The 19,615-nt window shown below is 62.8% G+C and overlaps 1 protein-coding gene across 2 annotated transcripts in view; it reads left to right on the forward strand.

The window, feature by feature from the left end:
• Nucleotides 1-1,092: 1,092 nt before the first annotated feature.
• The window catches only part of KIF26A (kinesin family member 26A), a 39,626-nt gene continuing 21,103 nt past the window's right edge, over nucleotides 1,093-19,615 (forward strand). For both annotated transcript variants that reach the window (XM_049897974.1, XM_049897975.1), the window contains exons 1-3: nucleotides 1,093-1,220; nucleotides 1,517-1,762; nucleotides 13,189-13,620. In XM_049897974.1, the coding sequence (XP_049753931.1) occupies nucleotides 1,179-1,220; nucleotides 1,517-1,762; nucleotides 13,189-13,620 (720 nt within the window). In that variant the 5' untranslated portion in view covers nucleotides 1,093-1,178. The remainder of the gene's footprint in view (nucleotides 1,221-1,516; nucleotides 1,763-13,188; nucleotides 13,621-19,615) is intronic.

Raw genomic sequence — 19,615 nt, forward strand, 5'->3', positions numbered from 1 at the left:
TGGGCCAAACGTAAAGAAGACGGGCTCGCTTTGAGGTGCTCAGGAAAGGGCGGGTACGGCTCGCGTCACGCGTGTCTCAGTGCGTGCGCGGGGAGGTCGCGGCCCGAAGTCGCCCCTGGCCCGGCCTGGCTCTTCCGGGGACCAGGGTCGCCTCCCCGCCCAGGAGCGCGGCTCCCCTTCTCTCTGGGCTGGGGGCGCGTCTCCCGGAGCCGCGGGGCGGCGGGCGCACGGCGACCCGCAGGTGGCGCTCGCGTCACGGGAGCCCGGCGCCGTGGAGCCGGCTTGGGTCTCCGCCGACCCCGCGCCGGGACCCAGCCGTCTGCAGCCCTCCGACAGCGGCGACGCTTGGGGCCGGCCTGGGGCGGGAGCAACTGGTCGCCGAGGGGGCGACCTCCCAGTAAGAGACAAACAGGCAATTAATTGCCGAGCTATGTTCCTATCTGCCGAGTCTGGCGACAACAGGTCCCGCGGCCCCTGGGCCGCGCCAGTCCCTCCCGCCAAGGCGCTGCTCGGCCCGCACCCCAAGGCGGGCACACTAGGGCTGCAGACACCCCGCGACACAGGCACCGCGCCCCAAGGCGCCAGCCGGGCGACACTCACCCACGCGCGATAGTTAGGCCCAGAGAGTGGCAGAGACGCACGGAGCGCCCTGGATTTGCAGGAAAGAGAATGGAGTCGGGCCAGGGTTCAGCGCCTTCCTCGGCCCGCCTCGCCCTGTGACCTTGGTTAAGACCTTGCCCTCTGCGGCCTCAGTTTCTCCGCCTGTGAAGTGAGGACTGGGTCAGTGTCTCCGAAGAGACGCGCGGACCCCGTGTCCCGGGAGCGGAGCCAGGAGGCGCGTGGCGCGCCCCTCCCCCACTCAAGGACTCGCCAAACAGGTTGGGGCCCTTGGGGTGAGAGGGGCCGCGGGAGGAAGCACCCTGAGCGGTGGGCAGGACGGGGCGGGGCGACCCTCGGGCTCCCGGCTCCTGGCCCCGCCCGAAGCCCCGCCCCTCCCGAAGCCCCGCCCCGGAGCCCCCGCCCCGCCCGAAGCCCCGCCTCCCGAGCGCTCTCGCTGCTGCCACTGCCGCGCGCTCTGGGCCACTCGTCGCGGCCGCACCAACTTCGCCGCGGGCCCGGCCATGGGGGCGTCCCCGGGCCGCGTCACGTAGCCGCCGCCCGCCGCTCTGCGCCCCGCCATGGGCGGCCGTGGCGTCCCACTACGCTCAGCGCAGCCCGGGGTACGCGCGCTCGGGTGCTGTGCGGGGGCGCAGGCGCGGACCCGGCAGCCGGGCGCCGGGATGCTCTCAGGGTGCACGGCGCCCTGTGCGGGGCGGGCTTGGAGCCGGGCGCTCGGGGCCTCCGCTGGGAGGGACCCGGAGCCGGACCTTCAGGGGTGGAGGGAGACGGTGGGTGGCAGGCCGGGCGCACGCCCCCAACTTTGGCGAGTGCGTCACTCTGGGGCCTGCGGGCGCGGGTCGCCGGGTGGCAGCCCAGGCTCACCGTTCCTTTTCGGCTTTCGCCCCACCTCCCGCAGGTAGTCGGGGGCGGCCCAGCCCACGAGCCGCTGCCGCTGCTGGAGGTGTCCTCTCTCAAGAGGCTGCCGGCCGGCCCCGACCAGGACCCATGCGGCGGCCGCCCTGCGCCCGAGGGCGCCGGGGCCAGCGCCGAGCAGGGCCACTCGGCCGGAGGAGGCGGTTGGTGCCGCCACTGCCACACGAAGCTCGCCGAGCTCAAGCGACAGGCGTGGAAGCTAGTCAGCGGGCCCGGAACACCCCTCCGGGTAAGTGACCCCTCCTCGGGTGGCCCCTCCAGGCAAGGCCCACTGGCACCTAGAAGACCTTGCTTCGGATCCTGCCTGTCCTGCTGCTCCGCCATCAGGTGCCTTTGGCCAGGCCCTCACTCTCCCAGGCCTCGCTCTCTGAACCTCGGTTTCCCAGCGGTAACACGAGTGTGCATGAGTTGCTGCCACTCTACCTAAGGGTCTCCTGCAGCGGCATGCCAGGGGGCTTGGGCCCGAGTTTCTTGCTGGAGCCCAGATGCCCAACAGCTGGAGCCACATTTGTGTTTCAAGTGGAGGAGGGAGGAGGGTGACAGGGACTCCACCCAGGGTGGGACAGCCCCTACCCTGCCAGCAATGAGAGGTTATTTGGTGCGTTGTCGCCCTTGGGGCACCTGGGCCCCTAGCCAGGTGTCGGGTAATTGCACACCTGGGCCACAGGGCCTGGAGGATGCCAGGGTGGGCCGGCCCCTGCTTGCCCCGCTCCCAGCGTCCCCCCTCATCCCCTGTAGATCCTGGACCGACTACTCATCTGGGAAATGCTTTGTTGGACCCTGGGGAGGAGGGGGTCCCTGGCTTGCAGCCCCAGGGGACAGGGTGTCTGGAGGGCAGGGGTTCTGCAGATTTGCAGCCAGTGGGCTTGGAAAGCACGGGGCGGGGACCATTGTTCCCGGGAACAATGTGCCTGGAAGTTCGCAATGCGCTGAGGTGGGGGTCTCCAGAGGAAGCCTGCCCTCCTGACCTTCAGACCTTGTGAAAGAATTCCTGGGAAGTCCAGTGTTCCCATGGATCTAAATATAGTGCTGTGTAAGGGGGGTGGGCGAGACCCTGGGCGTCTGGGTCTCCGTGTGCTTCGGCTGGGCCTGGTGGTTGGGGGGCGGGGTACAGGCCTGGTCTCTGGAGTCTGGTTGAAGGCACGGGGCTGCAGCCCCTCCACTGCAGCCAGGTGAGAGGACCTGCGGCCTGTCCGGGGTGGGGCTGTCCCACGGACCCATCCACGCCTAATGGGGCAAGCGTTGAGGAAAAGTTAAAAACAAAATCTATTCCCAACCCAGAAAACCTCCACAGAAATAGCAGAGGAAGTCACGTTTTATGATTCACAAACGTTGAACAAAAACCTGATGCGTCCCAGGCAATTGCTAAGTAGACTGCAAAGATGGGAGGGCATCCAACCTTGTTTTCAAGATGAGATGGTTTACTTTCTAGTATCCTTATGTCTGGTGGTGGATTTGCAGTTTGGGGCCTGGGCCACAGGAGACAGGCAATCTGAAGTTACGTTTCAAAGAGCTGGCTGCTGCCAAGAAGCTTAGATTTACGTACTTTTCAGTAAAACAAAGATTTTTACTGTTACAAGTTGATTAAAGTGAATTCCAGAAGCCTTTTCCCTTACTTTCGATTGAGAGAATAAAAACCTTTTATTTTCAGTTTGTGTTGTCCTTAGAAGGAGCCCGGTGGTGCAGTGCTTAAAGCGCTTGTCTGCTAAGAGAGAGGCCAGCAGTTCAAAACAACCAGCAGCTCCTTGAAAGAAAGATGTGGCCGTCTGCTTCTGTAAAGATGATCGCCTTGGAGACCCCACGGCAGTTCTGCTCTGTCCTGTAGGGTCACTGTGTGTTGGATTTGGCTCCACGGCAGTGAGTCTGCATTGTCCTGATATAGGCTGGGCCTTTGCTAGGCTCTGTGCCCCAGAAGGCCCATATCAGGGTTAAAGGCATCAAAGGAAGGGTGGTTTGGGACAGACTCCTTTGTGCTTGTCAGCATTCACGGGCCTCCTTACCACCCCAGGTGGCCAGAGAGAGGAGGGGCTCTATTACCTGAGCGGCATTCTGACTTTGGAGTGGACTTTGCCCTGGTGGTACTACCCAGGCCAGTGGTGGTGAGGGCAGGAGGCGGGAGCTGCCCACCATGGCAGTCCCTGGTGGGCTCGGGTCCCTCATCTGGACCCTCAGTGGTCTGTCTCTCCCTGCAGACGGCTCTGACCACCCAGGGCACCTGCCTCCTGTCTACCCTGGCCTCCCTGGTTCTGGTGGTTGACTCTGGGTACTTATCCCCAGTGCCAGGCTGGGCATGCCCCCTTCCCCAACCCCCCAGACCCTCTATTGCCCCTCGCTCACCCGGTAGACCAGGGCCTTGGCTTGGGCTCGTGGCAGGACCTTGCCCCTGCCTGGCAGGTCCTGCCCCATGCCCAAGGTTTCTGGGCCTCAGTGGGCTTCTCTGTGGTCAGTTGTGGGCAAGCTCGGCTTGGCTGTCCAACCTGTGGGGTGCTGTGCCCAAGGGGAGGGAAGACTCAGCCAGAGGAGGAAACAGGGTCCACGTGTGTTGCGTGTGTCCCAGGGGTGAGATCTTGGTGGGGTGTCCGTGTCCTGTCGCCTTGGAGAACCTGGCTCCCCTGGCGTCCTGGCAGACTCACCGCTGCCCCTTGGCTCAACCATGCAAGCTCAGCAGGGCAGTGGTGAAGCCTGCAATGTGGGTTGCTTTCAGCTTTGGTTTGGGAAGGGAGCTCTCTTGGCGGGCGTGGGGGTGTGCAGCTGGCTCTGGAGCGCTCCCAGCGGGGGGGCCTGGGTGATGGGGTGGGGTAGGCCTCACTCTAAGGCCCATGTGGCGTTGGGACAGTAATCGGTTGCCGTGGAATTGTCAGCCCAGAGTCAAGGTGACCCCAGATGTGTCAGGGTATACCTGTGCTCCACAGGGTTTTCAATGTTGATTTTTTGGAAGAAGATTGCCAGGCCATTCTTCCAAGGCGCCTCCTCTGGGTGGACTTGCACCGCCAACTTTTTGGTTAGCAGTGGAGCATGTTAACTATTTGTGACACCCAGGGTCTCCATCGGGACTGTGGAGTTGGCGTTTCAGGATTTTCCCAGGGGGCCATTTCTTATTTCTCATCGGGGCATGGTGAGCTTCCTTGAGGACAGCACTTTTCAGCTTATGGAGAGCTTGTGTGTCACTTAACGCCTCTCCTACTGTCACCTCTGGGAGCATGGCTTGCTGACCCATTGCTGGGGTTAAGGGGGTAAACTGGGACCCTGGGACTCCAGCCTCCCTGCTGTTAGAGAACCCATCTCCAGGGTCATCCCTTAGAGGCCCCACCACCAGGGTCCCCAGCCTAGTCTCAGTGGTAGGGGGAGACTGGGGGGTGCAGTGACAGTCTGTCAGGGACCTATCACTGGGGACACAGGGTCACCCGGCCCTGCTCCCATCCCTGCTGCACCCCACTGACTCCTTTGCCCAGGCCGTGGTGTTAGACACTGGCTGGCCGTAGTCTCATTCTCCCTGTACCCCCCAGCCTAGCCTCCCTTTCAATTCACAGCAGCAGAGCTCAGGAGGCCCCTCAGGGCCATCGCCTCCCCTCCCCTCAGCTTCCCACTTCCAGGCGACCCCCCGTGAGGCCACCCCTCTCTGCCCTTCCACACCCCCTTGGGCTCTGTGTGACCCCTTGTGCAGTCTGCCACCACCACATCGGGGTGCCGCAAGGCCAGGAGGTGTCCACCTTACACAGAAACGTTTGTTGAGTGACTGAGCGATGGTTCTCCACCCCAGCACTCCTATGGTAGTCACCTGGTGGACTTCGGGGCTGGACCCCAGCTCTCTGCCTGGTGAGGACCGTGACCCCTCCCCTGAAGGATTGTTCCTGCTGTGGAGGGGAGAACCCCCCTTGGGCATCCGTTCCAGCTGCTGCCCCACATGCGTCACACAGAAGTGACGATTTCTCCGGAGACCCCGTGACATTCCAGTGTCAGTACTGGCGCCTAATTGATTATCACACCCAGCGGTGGGAAAGTGATCAATTCTCATTTAAGTCTGGTGAATCTCTGCTTGCCCAGGCAGGAGGCTCAGCTGCCTGTGGCCTCCTGCCCACCTGAAGCCCCAGCGTGTGGTCGGATTAGTCCCTGAGCGCAGTGTAGGGTGGCACACCCTGACTCCGAGGCATCCGTAGGACGTAGTACACAGGGCGTTGGCTCTTGGTGGCTGGTGGCCTGCAGACCACCATCTGCTTGGCTCTGGTGTGTGTGTATGCAGTCTGCGTACCTCTCCCATCACCTGTTTGGTGTCTTAGGGGTGGCGGTCCTGCTGGCTGTGGCCTTGGTCCACTTTCCCTAGGAGGCGTCCACCCCATGGCCCCGCCTCTGAACCCACTGATGTGGGTTGGTGTGTCCTGGGGCCACCTTTTATCGGGGCTGTGCCTGACTTGGCTGAGTGCATCTGGTCTTGGAAGTCAACATGCCCGGGGCCCTGGCTTGGGGCCGGGCCGGTGGCTGCCGCCCTCCACGTGTTTGGAGCCTGGTCCGAGCTCCACCCACTTCTGAGGCCCCTCTGTGCCCCAGCTATGGTGCCCACCTCGGGGCCCGGAGTGCTCCCCAGACAGGTTCAGGTGTTGGTGGGCCGGTGGCAGCCAGAGGAGGTGTGAGAGGGGCAGATGCTCCCTGGAGTGGCTGCCGGGCGGTCTCCCAGCTGTCAGGGATGGGATGACTCAGCTAGGAAGGACTGCTCCTGCAGCTGGGCCCCCAAGGGCGTTCTCTCCAATGCTGGCTCCCGTCCAGCTGGGCACGTACAGGCCATTGGACACCAAGGTCTGGCAGGGCAGGGAAGAGGGCCCCCTCAGTGAGCCCTGGTCTAGCTGGTGTCCCTGCCCTGATGCGCTCAGAGCCAGTACCTGGACTTCCTTTGGTTCAGTGTGGGATGGCATGGGGCCTCTTCTTGTGCATATTTTTCCTTTGCTGAGCTGGGGTTTGGGGAGTGAGGGGTGGGCAGTGGGGAAGGGATTTAGCTTAAATGACGGGACCCACTGTCCTTGAGCGTTAGCCAGAAGCAGAGAGGGAACATTGGCCACTGGCTGGGCACAGGGACTTCGCGCTCCTGGCTACTTGAGCTTTGTGTCCTGCTGGAGGGGGCTGGCTCTATCAGAGGCTGGCTGCAGTCAGAGGTGGGGCCAGGCCGCTGGCCTCACTGCCTTTCCGCAGACAGGTGGAGGTACAGGAAGGGGAGAAGCTACAGTTCACCCCAGCACCTTGGGCTGCACGTCTGGTGTTTCTGGCCCAGGACTGAGTTGGCAGTTCTGCCCAGTGTCTTGCCAGAGGGCTTGTCATGGAAGACCCTCATGGCTTGTAGTGGGTTAAGGGAATGGGTCTGGAACCCTCTCAAGGTTCCGTTGAGTGTCCTGGAAGGAGCTCGTATTTGGAAGCCAGAAAGCTGGTTCTTGTCTTATATAGCAAAGGAAGTCTAGTTTCACTTCTCTCTTTGTCTGTCAGGAAGCTCATAGCAAATTTACTCTTCTTCAGTTCCTTGCCAATTGTATGGGACTTTTCTTACGTGTTTTATGGGAACTGATTATTCATATTTACTCTGGTTATTACTTTCTTTAGTCTTATAGCTTTGTCGTAATTTATATTTTATAGTTTCTAGAAGTCACAGCGCAAGAGGGTGTGGGGTTCAAGTCAATTAACAGAATAAAAATAAACTTTGGTTCTGCTCGGTATTTCTGGTCTCAGTGTGGCCATCTGGTCCATGGAAACAGTGAGCCTGTGGAGGGGTCCAGGCCAGGCCATTCCACATCAGGGTTTGGGTGGCAGCTAAGCTGGCAGTGTGGCCTTTTGGATCTCAGGGTAGCTGAGGGCTGTATGCAGGGCCCCACCAGGATGCTGGTGCTTCGAGGAGGCCCCCTGGCCAGACCTCTCCTCATCTCCCTGGCAGTGTCCCAGGTAGGCTGGCAGGTGGGCTGTGAGAGCTGGGGTGGGCAGTGCTTGGCCAGGCACCTGCAACAGATGGATTTATGGCCCTGGTGGCCTGGCATCCAGTTGCCGCCTGCTGTGACCTACCTCGGATGGGTGTGCTTACATGACACCCGAGTTGACCTCCAGCCCTGTGTGTGATGGATGGCCTGACTCTAGTGACCTCTCTGCTTCTGGGTGGAGTGAGCTGGGTTCCACTGGGTGCCTTGCCCTGGGCTTGGACCCTCCCTGTGGAATTGGGCTGCAGGGTTGGACCCTCCCTAAATGTCTGGTCTCAGGCTCCCCCCCCGCCACTGCACCCCCACCTTGTTTCCACTCAGGCTGGTAATGCCCAGGTCCACAGTCGTGGCCAGCTCTCCTCCCTCACCCAGATTAAGACCAAGAGGAAAGGCCTGGTGATCGAGCTCTGAAAACCAGCCAGTGAAAACCTTGTGGATCGCAACAGTCTGACTGGGGGGATGGTACAGGGCTGGGCGTCATTTGTTCTTTTGTGCGTGGGGTCACCACGTGTCAGGGCCGGCTCGATCAACGGCACAGACAGGGAACAGAGGTCCGTGGTGGGTGCAGAGTTGGATAGAAAGTGCACCCGGTGACCCTGAGCCCCCACCGTGTGCTGAGCACCTTCTCTGAGTGACAGGATGTCCTGCCTGACCCTCTGCCCCCCCCACTCGAGCTGAGGTTGTCCTTGTCAATCTGGCCTTTCACCCCCAGGCCCCCTCCCCGGGCTGTGTCGATATCTGTTGCCTTGGGCATGGCGCTGGGTGAGGACAGGGCTGTACATTGAGGGAGGAGGGTCTCAATGAACTCGTCTGTGCCTGAGCTGCCCAGCTGGCTGGTCCTGGCACACGGCCGCTCAGACACGTGCCGGTCAGTGCTAGGTGGGCCGGCGCCCTTCCCCCGGCAGAGGAGGAGGCCTGGGTCAGAGCTGCAGCCTGCTGGGACAGATTGGTCTCCAGAGTCTTGGCGGGCGTCCAAGGGAGGGTCTGCCTGGGGTTCTTTAGGGAGGGGGAGCAGGACCGGGCCTTTGGCCGGAAGTCCGGCCTTTAGTGAGGCCCAGCTGGGTAGGAGGGGCCCCGGGGGCAGCTGAGAAGTTTCCAGGCTGGAAAACTGTGCCCCTGGCCCCGTGACCCCGCCCACGTCGGAATTTCCTCGACAGCTGGACCCCAAGGGCAGCCGCCCTCCTGGCAGCCGGGGGGTCCCTTCCTGGACCTGTTGTCAACTGCGGAAACGGTGGCTGCACGTGGCCACACCCAGCACGCTTTGTTTGTGGGGGGAGGCTGAGGTGGGGTGTACAGGCCATGGGGTCTCTGCGCCGGTGCTGCCTCTGGCCCTAACTGGCCATTGGGGACTGGTGGGGAAGCACCCCCTGGCCTGGGCCCTATTTACCCTCCCAGTGAACCTGCAGTGGGTGCCCCCTTCTTAGTGACGGGGCAATGGGGGCCTCGAGCAGGACTGTCAGTATGAGCTGCAGCAGGATCGGTCCTAAGAGCTTGGTCGTCCCCCTTCCCCTCTCCCTTCCATGCTGGCCCCAGCTGTGTGGAGGGTCGGCTCAGCTCCTGCTCTGCCCCTGGGGGCACTTGGTTGGCCCTGGAGCTTGAGCCCCACAGCAGCGCTGATGAGAAGTCCCGGGTCTCCCACACAGGAGAAAATGGAAGGATTATTTAAAGGAAGTCGGAGACCTAAGAACCAGAATAAAAATGAAAAATCATCATTTTTAAGTAGTAGGGGGCCCCCGAAGACCTGGGCGACCTGATAGGTGGGTTGTGCACAATAACGCTAAATTGAATCAAATTGAGAAAAACATTTTCTGAACGCGAGTAAAATATCTGTTTAATTAGACCATGAGGAGAAAATTGAAAGTCGTATTTTGCAGCAGCGTAATTACTGTCGTTCTGAAAGCCCTGGGCTTCAGAGGGGTGGGTGACAGCATGGCTGGTGGCCAGGTGTTCAGGGGTTAAAGTTCCTGAAGCTGGGATGACCCCTGAGGAGCTTGGGCCTGTGGACACTTGAGCTGCCTGTGGCTAGAGGGGAGATAAGCTGGGGAAGGGTCCTGGCCTCAGAGCCGGCAGCTGAGGTCTGGGAGGGGTAGGAAGTGACGGCAGGGGCTCTGTTGGCAGCTCTTAGGGAAGGAGAAGGGGTGGATGGGCCTTTGTCCAGGTTGGCGTCTGGGGCGGGAAGTAGGGCCATCCCACCAAGACTGCAGCCCAGAGCAGCAGGTGGTGTGGGAATGTAGGTGGATGCCCTCACCTCCTGCCAGGGCACCCTACCCTGGGGTCAAACTTGGCTCCCTGGGAGAAGCCCCCACCCGGACCCCTCACCCAGGCCAGGGAACTGGGGTAGAAGACCTGGACCCTGTCCCATCTCTACCCCAAGCATGCTGGGTCACCCCAGGCTGCCTGTCCCCTCCCCTGCCTGCAGACCAGGGAAGTTGGGGTCCCTACACTGTGGGCGTGCATTGAGGGTCCCGGGGCCTGCCCAGGCCTGCTTCCGAGGCCCCAAGTATGTCGAAGTAGCACAGACCCTTGGCCCCTGTGAAGGACCCAGCCTGGTGCTGGGTGCAGGGTCTAGGGGGAGGAGCCCTCCAGGCCTGGTGTGATGCTGGGACGGGGCCAGCACCCTGGGGGCTGTGGGGTGTGGAGGAAGGGGCTATTGGGGAGCCCGAGCCGGGATGGCCGCTGTGGCTCTCGTAAAGGCCTTCAGCTGCAATGGCCCAGTTCTGATGCCCACGGCCCGACCCCACTGCCTGAAGCCCACGCTCCCATTAGACTCAATGTTCAGTGCCCGAGGCCTGGGTGGGACTGGGGCCTCTTGAAGCTGCAGTCTGAATTCCTGATGACACAGCTGGGTGGGGGCTTGGGGTGCTGGGGCTACTCTGGCCCCTGTCACCTTTTCTTTCACCCTCTGTGCCTGGCATAGCCCAGGTAGGGTGGGGGTCCAGGCAGCATCCTTACTTAGGTCAGCCAGGGTTCCTGCCCTTCTCTGCCCTGCCCTTCCTGCCTCCTGCTGTGCAGGCCACATGGAGGTGGCAGGGTGGGCTCCCCCAGGGACCTGCACCTCCAAGACAGTCAGAGGCCCTACAACAATGGGCTCTTGGGCCTGGGGGCCTGGGCTGGGAGCATGGCTGGGCTGGGTGCTGGGTGCTGGGACTGGGGGCTAGGTCTGGATCTGGGTCTGGGGTGGGAGTGGGATCTGGGCGTGGGGTGGGGGCTGGGGCTGTAGCTGGGGCTGGGGGCTAGGTCTGGATCTGGGTATGGGGTAGGAGTGGGGCCTGGGTGTGGAGTGGGGGCTGGAGCGGGAGCTGGGGCTGGGGGCTAGGTCTGGATCTGGGTCTGGTGTGGGAGTGGGGTCTGGGTGTGGGATGGGGGCTGGAGCTGTAGCTGGGGCTGGGGGCTAGGTCTGGATTGGGTTTTGGTCTGGGCTGGGGGTAGAGCCTGGGTTGGGACCTTTCAAGTTGGCTAATGGTTCCAGCAGACTGCCTTCCTCTCACACCTGGCCACCATTAGCAGCCGCCTGCTGAGTGGAAAAATGGAGTCATCAGAGCAGGGACCTGGAAAATAGGCGTCGGCAGAACCCGGAGCCGAGAGGGAGGATGGGGGAGCCCCTCTCCTGGAGGCCCTGTCTGAGCCCTCAGCCTGGGACTAGGGTCCTGAGAGGGGTCAGTCTGTCTGCCGCGCAGCCCCTCCCGCCACAGCCAGGGAATCTGGTGTGATGTGCAGATCTGTGTGCCCCCTGCCTGCGAATGGCCCCAGAAGCGGGGAGTGGAGTGGGGGTTCCTGTAGCATTTCCGTGACCCCTACCTCCGGGGCCCCCTACAAGGGGTGTCCGGCAGGGCCCTGTGTGGGCCCTTTGATCCAGTACCTCTGACCTTAGCACTCCCTGGGGGGCCTGTGGGAGTGGGGGCTGCTAATGGGGACCAGACCCTGGGAACTTGAGCCCCCAGCCCTGGCCAGAGAGAACCAGACCTTCCAGAGCAGCCAGTAAATGAGCTGGTGCGGCTGACGGCCGGCTGGGGTCACCATTTCATCTTGAAGGGTCTGCCCTGGTTGGGGGGAGAACTTCTCAGTGGCTGAGGCCTGAGCTTGGGTTCGCCCTGAGGGGTGTGGGGTGCTGCTGAGGACATAGAGAAGAGCGATTGAACACTCATGCTGGGTCGAGAGCTGGGCCCTGGGCCACAGGTATCTCCTAGAATTGAGCCCTCTGGGGCATCCATGGACACAGGTCTGGCTGGCCACAGGCAGGCTCTGGGAATGTGTTTGGGGATGGTGGGCTTAGCTTCCTCATCTGAGAAATGGGTGTATTTGGGGTCTGCGGCTCCTTTTGTGGTCAGCAGGGTGGTTGGCTTGGAGCCAGACCTTGGACAGAGTTCCTCCGGACCTGTGGCCAGGGCAGGCGGAGGGTGCCAGTCTCCGAAGGTTCTGCCGTCTGTGCAGGTTGCAGTGGGCCCTGGCCATGACTGTTGGGTGAGGCACGAGGGCGGGTGGAGTTGACCTGCTGGGAAGTAGAGGCATAGGCCAGCGCGGGGGTTCTGCACTGTTCCGGGAGTGGGGGCTGGAAAAGCCTGGTAGTCATGGCTGAAGCTGGGCAGGGCGGGCGCTCCACACAAGGGGCTGCCCCAGGCAGGCAGGACCCTGTGGTTGGGCCACACCACTTGGGAAGGGGCAGGATGCAAGGGTGGGCTGTCCTGGGGCCCGGAGAGCCTGACCGCTCCTCCTGGTGCTGGGCAGACCCTGGCCCCATCTTAGACCCTAGCCCCTGCAAGGCTACCCTGGGGAGGGGCAGAGGCAGAGCTTGGTGGGGGCTATTGAGTGACACAGGATGGGCCCATGGGAATAAGGACTTGATGGCTTCCCAGCTCCTCCAGAAAGCCTTCCCTGACTGCAGGGTGGGTGAGGGGCCCTCTTTGCTCCCCAGCCCCTGGGACCTGTTCTTTCCCCTCTCTGGCCTGTAGTCTGCCAGTAGAGATCCATGTGTTTCCCTCAGTTCAGGGGAAGGGGAGAATGGGGCTGGGGGCAGCCCACCCTCTGAGCACCTCAGAGCCCAGAGGGGTTGAGTCATCCTGGGTCAAGCAGCCTGGGTCTCCAGCCTTGCCTCTTGCCATCCAGCACTTTCCCCTTTCATGGGGTCTTTAGTGGGGTCTTCCGAAGGGTCTCCTTGTGGAACTGTGATTGCCTTGCTTATCACTGCCATGTGTTAACTTGGTCAGTGTCATCGTGAGATGTGGCCTCTGTGGCACACCCACAGGGTCTGGCAAAGGCAGGGAGGGGTCTCTAGGCTGCCGGCCCCGCCTTCGCTGAGCGTCAGTTTGGGACTGTGTGGCTCTGGAATAGGTGTTGCTTTTAAGCCTTGCCTTCTAGAGCATTCCTGCCAGCTGGGACCCAGGCCAGGGCTGCAGGTGGAGGGTGCCCTCCCTGCTCCCCAGCGTCTGGGACCCTTGGGACAAGTGGACTTGGCTGCCCATGCTGGCCCAGTTGTCCGGGAGCCCAGCAAACACTCCTTGTTAGCCGCTTCTGAGCACATTAAGGACGGGGGAAGGTGGGCAGCTACCGGGGACCCCGCCGTTCGTTATTTTCTTGCTGGGCGCGTGCAGATGAAACTGTTCGTGGCTTATTAAACTGTTACGGATCGTGCGGTGGTGGCTGAGGAGGATGGGCAGTGGGTGGCAGGCCCCACCCAGCACTGACGACACTTTTGTCCCTTGCTCCCCAGGACCCTCGCCTCTCTGCTCTGCTCCTGGACAAGCCCCCGGCACCTGGGGCCCTGCCAGTGTGCCATCCTGAGCCCGAGCACCGCTGTGACGTCTGTGCCACCCACCTGAACCAGCTCACGCGGGAGGCCCTGCAGCTGCCCCAGCCACGTGCCTGCCATGAGGGCCCCGACACCCCCCGAGGACACCCTGGTGGCATGACCAGCCCGAGGGACACGCAGGCATTGGCAGGCCCAGTGGGGAGGCCGGCAGGCCGAGCTGGCCCGGACAGGAGGAAGGGGCTGGCCTGGCCTCCTGTTCCCAGTGTCCAGGTGTCAGTGTCCCCCGCCGGACCCGGAGGAGCCTTGAGCACTGTCACCATCCAGGCCCAGCAGTGCCTGGAAGGCATGTGGAGTGTCTCGGGGGTGAACAGCTTCCTCCCGCCCACGTGCCTGGTGAGTGCCGGGGCCCTGGGGTTGGGGGAGGGCTGCTTGCACGGGCTGGACACTGGCTCCCTCCAAGGGTCCCAGTTCACATCTCAGCCGTGGCCCATGCTGCCCCAAGGGACTGTGGCGTGCCAGGGCGTCAACGCTGCGCTGGGAATATTGCTTTCTAAACAGCATCCACGTACAGGCTTGGGGTGGCCTTGGCTTATGCGACCACATGTGAAGGCCATGTGTGGCCTCAGGCTGTGAACTTCTGGGGGCCTCAGGGGCTCCTGGGACATGGCCAGATCCTCACCTCTGGGTCGGTGGGGAAGCATCTCCTGGTGTGGAGGGTCCAAGCCTTGCCACCATACCAGCTGCCCTGGAGACCCAGGGACAGGGACCTGCCCAAGGCAGAGCCGGGAGGTGGAGTGGGGCCCGAAGGCGGTGGGTGGGCCATGTCCGCTCCCACTCAGGGCCCAGGCTCTCAGAGCACCTGTCTTCCTCCCCTAACTGATTCCAGAATGGCCCGCCACCCTGGGAAGGCTCCCCCTCCCCAGGGGACCCAGCAGGGAACCCCAGCAGTGTCTGATACTGCACTGGTATCGTGTGTATAGCCTCCTTTGAGTGACCTCTGGCACCTGTGGGAGCTCTAGGGGCCGTGAACAGGAGCTGGCAGCCTTGGGGACCTTGGCTGGCATCAGCACCCCCCGCCCCGCCCCCATCTGCAATGAAGCTGCTTTGAGGGTGGGTGGGGGCTGGTGGGGGTGCCTGCTGAGATCTGGGGCCTAGGCTCTTCCTGCAACCACGGGGCTTTGCTGTTGGGGTCTCTCCCATCTCCTTTGTGTACCCTGGTTTACCATCCAGGAGATGGGGCCTGAGGATGGGGTGTCAGGAGGGGTAGGGTGTTGGGCTGGGAAGGGAGTGCACAGAGTTATCTGTGATGGGCTGCCTTTGGGGGGGTCTGTCCCCTGAAGGTCCCCACAGCTCAGCCTGCCCTGCATGCATAGGGGTGCACTCTCCCAGGGCTTGTGGCCTGGCTGTTTGGAGGTGAGGGTTCACCAGTGCCAGCAGGTGGCTGGGTATGCCCTGGGTGCGGAGCAGAGGAGGAGCTATTCTGGGGAGACTGGCCAGGGAGGGAGCTGGGAGGGGAAGGTGCTTGGGTGGGGATGGGGGGGACAGGAGGCAGGGAGGGGAAGAGGTGGAGGGGGCAGGGAGGTAGCAGGGGGTGGGGGCGGGGGTCTAGGCAGCTTGTGGCCCTCAGTCCCCCACTTGTGCCTCTGGGGTTCACACAGGCCCATGGTGGCTGAATGGCCGAGCCCCCCACGTCTCCCACCCTACGGAGCCCCCAGGTTCAGAGATCTGGGGATGGCCGCGGGAACCATTCTGTTTCATGGTGGTTGCAGAGATGGGGTGCAAACTTGCAAGGCCCTGGCCACCGAGTGCAGGTGTCTCTGAGATAGATCGAGGGACTGGGGTGCAGGGAAACCTCCCCCAGACTCGGCGTTGGTGGGGGGCTGTGGCAGATGGAGGCTCAGGGGAAGTCCCAGAGACTCCACTGCCCCCGGGGGGCAAATCCCGGGCAAGATGGTCCCTGCCTGGCCCCTGTACCTCTCCTGGGTTTGGGATGCTGGCCTGATTCCCAGGTTGCCACCTCTGGCAAGGTCTTGGTGAGAATCCCAGCCCTGCTGGTACTGGAATCCACTGGCTGGGCCACAGAGGGTTGCTGCTGCGGGGCCTTCACCGCACCCCAGCTGGTATGAGGATCCGCCCAGCCCCCCTTGCAGCGCTTGGCTCAGGGCACCTGGCTCGCAGCCCTGAGGAGAGGCAGGCAGGCCAGTCATTCTGCATCCCTCCCCTGCCTCCCAGCCTGAGAGCTGGGCTCCTGGGAAAACGCTCTGGGGACCGGACAGAGGTGGGGAGGCTGGAGGTGCTGCCCCTGTCCAAGTGAGCTGGGAGGGCTTCCTGGAGCCCGTGGCATTAAGGGGGGCGAAGGAAAGTGTCAGAGATGATGGGCTGGCATGGGGCAGCTGGCGTCTGGGGCGTGGCTGGGACAGTGGAAGGCACCATGAGGGTTGGGAGGACACCCCAGGAACGGAGGGCTGCTTTCCTGGGGGTTGCTGAGCGTAGGTCTCGAAGGAGCCTCAAATGCTGCATGGAGAGAAGGGTTTGCATGTGTCCTGTGGGCAGCTGGTGCAGAGGAGGGCATGACCGGCTGGGAGCAGTGGGGTTAGAGGCAGCAACCCATGTCAGAGGGAGCTTTCTTCCTCATCTCCCAGGGTGGGCCCAAAGGCACCTTTCCTCCTGTGTCTCCCTTCTGGGCCGCCCACAGCCGGCCACGCCCCAGGGTCTGAGCTGAGCTTCAGGAAGCAGGTGGGAGCGACCTGTAAGCTTGGGGCAGGGGCGCTGACTCTCCCTGGGTGCCCTGAAGCGTGGCGTGGAGCACCATTCCCCATGCGTATTGATTGCGTCTTGGGTGGGAGGGGATGGATGTATAACCAGCAGCAGTTTGGGCGATCAATAGCCAGATTATTGGACACGTAAGTAGGAGTTGAAGACCAGACGAGGTGATTTCCCCGAGCCCAGGGCGATCTTTAGAGGTGGCCCTGGGATGTTAACTGCATGGGGTGGCCTCTGGATGGAAAGCGGCCATGAACCTCCACGGCAGCCGACCTCCTGGGCTGCAGGGCGATCTTCTAGGCCAGTGCTAATCTCAGGGTGGCGGGACTGTGGCTACCTTCAGGACGTGGTGTGGAGGAGGGGTGGGAGTCTGCCTGGGGGGGCATTCCATCTCCGCCGAGGCTCTGCAGGGGTTGCTGGAGAAGGAGGCAGCTTGGTGCTGGCTGGACGCATGGAGGGAGTGGTAGGTGACCCAGGGTGCAGAGGGTCTCCTGGAGCCATGGACAGGGCCTGGAACTTTTTGGGTGCTGTGTCCCAGAGCCTACCTGGTGGCTCCTGTAGGGGGTGTAGCTGTCCTAGAGTGCCCAGTGGTCTGGGTGGAGCAGCACAGGGCTGACAGCTGTGGTTGTAATCAAAACCATGGCTACTTCCCATCCCCACGTGCCCAGAGCAGGCCCTTCCAGGTCATCGCTGTGAGGGCCACGTGGCTCCCGGCCTGTCAGGACCTGGGCCTTGGCCATGACTAGTGCATGTGGGCACTGAGGATCCCCTGGGGGGGCCTGGCCACAGGACGTCTTCTCAGAGCCCATGGGAGTATGGTGGCACCAGGGACACTGAGAGGCAGTGAGCAGTGGGGGGGGGGGGGGCTGTGGCAGTGACACAGTGGGGTTCGTAGCCTGATGTCACAGGGGCTGCTGGCTGCCGAGGGGTCTGCGAGTGACTTAGGGACAGGGGCTGACTGTCTCGGGTCCAGCATACCTCCCTGAGCCCTCAGACATGAGCAGGTCAGGCTGTGATCCAGGGAGGGGACCCCAGGAATGGAGGGCTCCCGCTGGGCCCTGTGGGCTGGGGCTAAGGGAGCACAGCCTGGGGGGACTTCCTGGAGGAGGCGCTGTGGCTGGCCTTGACCATGCAGTGGAGGTGAGGTCATCTCCAGGGTTTCCCTCTAGCCTCAGTGTCTGGGAGGCACCAGCTTGGGGGCATTGATCCTGCTGCCCTCCCCACCCCGCCCCGTGCCAGCCTGGCTTCCCACCACTAGCCCTGGGGGTGCCCACCATCCTCATCCTCATCCTCATCCTCAGGGGCTTGGCCTGGAGGGTGGATGGTGGAGGGAGCTGGGGTGGCATTGGGACCTGGCTCTCCCTGGTGCTCCCAGCCTCATTGCCTCAGTTTACCTACCCATGGAGTGGAGGCTGGGCAGTGCCCTCCCCCATGTGGGGCCCCTGCAGCAGGGAGCGCTGTCCTGACCCAGGAGTCCACACCCGGAAGCCCTCGGGAGTCAGAATTTGGGGGGGCGGTACATCTGCCACGCTGAGGCCCCAGAACATTCTCACCAGGCAATGCTGTCCTCATCCTTCGTGCAGGGGTGGGGCCAGCATTCCAGGCCCCTACCAGCTGGCCCAGCTGTGCCTTCAGCCCCACATCACCCCTTGCTCCTGGATGCCCTGGCTGCTCAGCACCCCACCCTCCCCAGGACCCCATCTCCCTGCCTTCTGCTCTCTGCCGTCTTTTTGGCAGGAAACAGCTACGTGAGGTCCCGAGTCTGCAGAGACAGAATCCAGGCTGGGGGCTCCCTAGGAAGTGCTTAGTGTGGTGTTTCCCAAACTGTGTTCCATGGACCCCCAGGGCCCCATGGAGGCCGATGGATTCCCTAAAGATGGGGTCAGGGATCCCACATAGCAGGCTCCACGGTGTTGGTTCTGTGGGGCAGGGGTGGGATGGGAGCCCTCTTACACCCCTCTCTTCCCTGCTTTTCCTTTCGTTGCTGCTTGTGAGCCTCCATCTCGTTTTCTGTTTGGCTGCCTGCCTGCCTCCCCCTCTGTGGCCCCCTCTCTCTTCTCCCTGTGTTGTGGTCTCCCCTCTCGCCGTCCCTCCCCACCCCCCTCTGCCTCTCGCTTTGCCAAACGGCTTCTTTGGCATGCCCGGGTTCTGCTTCCGGCAGGGATCGGCTGGGGCCGTTCCGACCGACGGAGCTGCGTCCCAGCAGTACGTGGGGTTGGCGGCGGAGCCAGGCGTGCTCGGGACCTCCTGAGACAGGTCAGTGTGGCGCTGAGCCGGTGTGCACCGATGTTGGCTGGTGCCGGAACACCGGCTGGAGCAGAGGGCTGGAGGCAGAGATGCCGGGACGTCTGGGAGGGGCCACGTAGGGCTGTGGCTCAGCAGAGGGGCATGACTCTGCCCCCGCTGTCAGCCCTGCAGCCTCGGCCTCCACTGTCTGGGGGGTGCTGTGATGCCTCCATTGGACTGTGTGTCGCTGGAGCTGTCCCAGGACCCCAGGTGTGGCCCCCAATAGGGGCCAACAGGAGCCCACTCAGGGTAGTAGGGTGACTGTGCAGAGCTGCCCCAGTGGTGCTTATGGGTACCCAGCACCCCAGTCTGGCACTGCTCTGAGGGGCGTGGGCCCTGGTGGTCGATGTCAGCACGTTATGACTTTACTTCCCTCTGTCTTGCACGGCTGAGTCTGACAAAGGAGTGAGCGTCCCACAGAGCACTCGTGTGCTGAGTGATAGAGACTTGACCTTCCAGGAGTGGGAGTGTCAAATCATCCTGTGTATGGGAACCTGGGGGAAAGCTGTGTGCCCCCACACCTGGGATCCCAGACCTTTGCAGCCACATGGGAGAGGAACAGCTTTCCTGACCTTCCTGCCCAGTCTTGGCTGGGCTGGCCCTCCACTGAGTGTCCCTGTGGGCTGGTGCCCCCTGTATACCCCGGCTGTTGGCTCTCCTCCCGGCCTTGGGGCTGTCCATGTGGCTGGCCTTGCCAGGCTGAACACCTACTGAGTGCCAGACAGGAGGGTGGGAGGAGGCCAGGCAGGACAGTGGGTGCCCTTGAGGGGCTCCCTGGCTCCTGGCTCACACTGGCTGCTCCAGGGGGTGGAATGGGAGCGTGCAGGGCTTTGGAGCCGAGGATGGCCCAGGTGTTGCGTGGTGAGAGCAGGAGAGGTTGGAAGGCTTAGGAAGTTCAGGCGGGGCACCGGGGCCGGGGCAGGGAGTGCCCAAGGAGAGGGTTCGCTCTGCTGGGCTCTGAGGGCCGAGTAGGAGTTCTCCTGAGAGGAGCAGCCCAGCCCCCAGGCTGAGGTGGGGGTGTGGAGTGCTGGTACATGTACTGGGAGCCTGGGCTCTGGCCAGCAGAGGCGGGTGAGGCCCTGGGCTGTCCAGCCCTGCTGTCTCTGACTACTGCCTGCCTGTTCCAGGAGCCCTGGGGGGTGGCCGGTGTCCTGGGAGCTGGGGGCAGGGGCCATGGGTGTGGAGTGTGCTCAACTTCCATTTTGCCCTTTGGGGGCCGCCTGTGGAGCTGTCTTGCAGACATGCCTCTGCTTTGTGCCCCAAGAGTGGTTGGAGACCAGTGCTGGTGCAGGGGGGCTGAGGGGACTGGGGGGAGGGGTAGGACCCTGCTGCGGAGAGC

This window comes from Elephas maximus, chromosome 10 (assembly GCF_024166365.1).
Source record: "Elephas maximus indicus isolate mEleMax1 chromosome 10, mEleMax1 primary haplotype, whole genome shotgun sequence".
NCBI lineage: Eukaryota > Metazoa > Chordata > Mammalia > Proboscidea > Elephantidae > Elephas > Elephas maximus.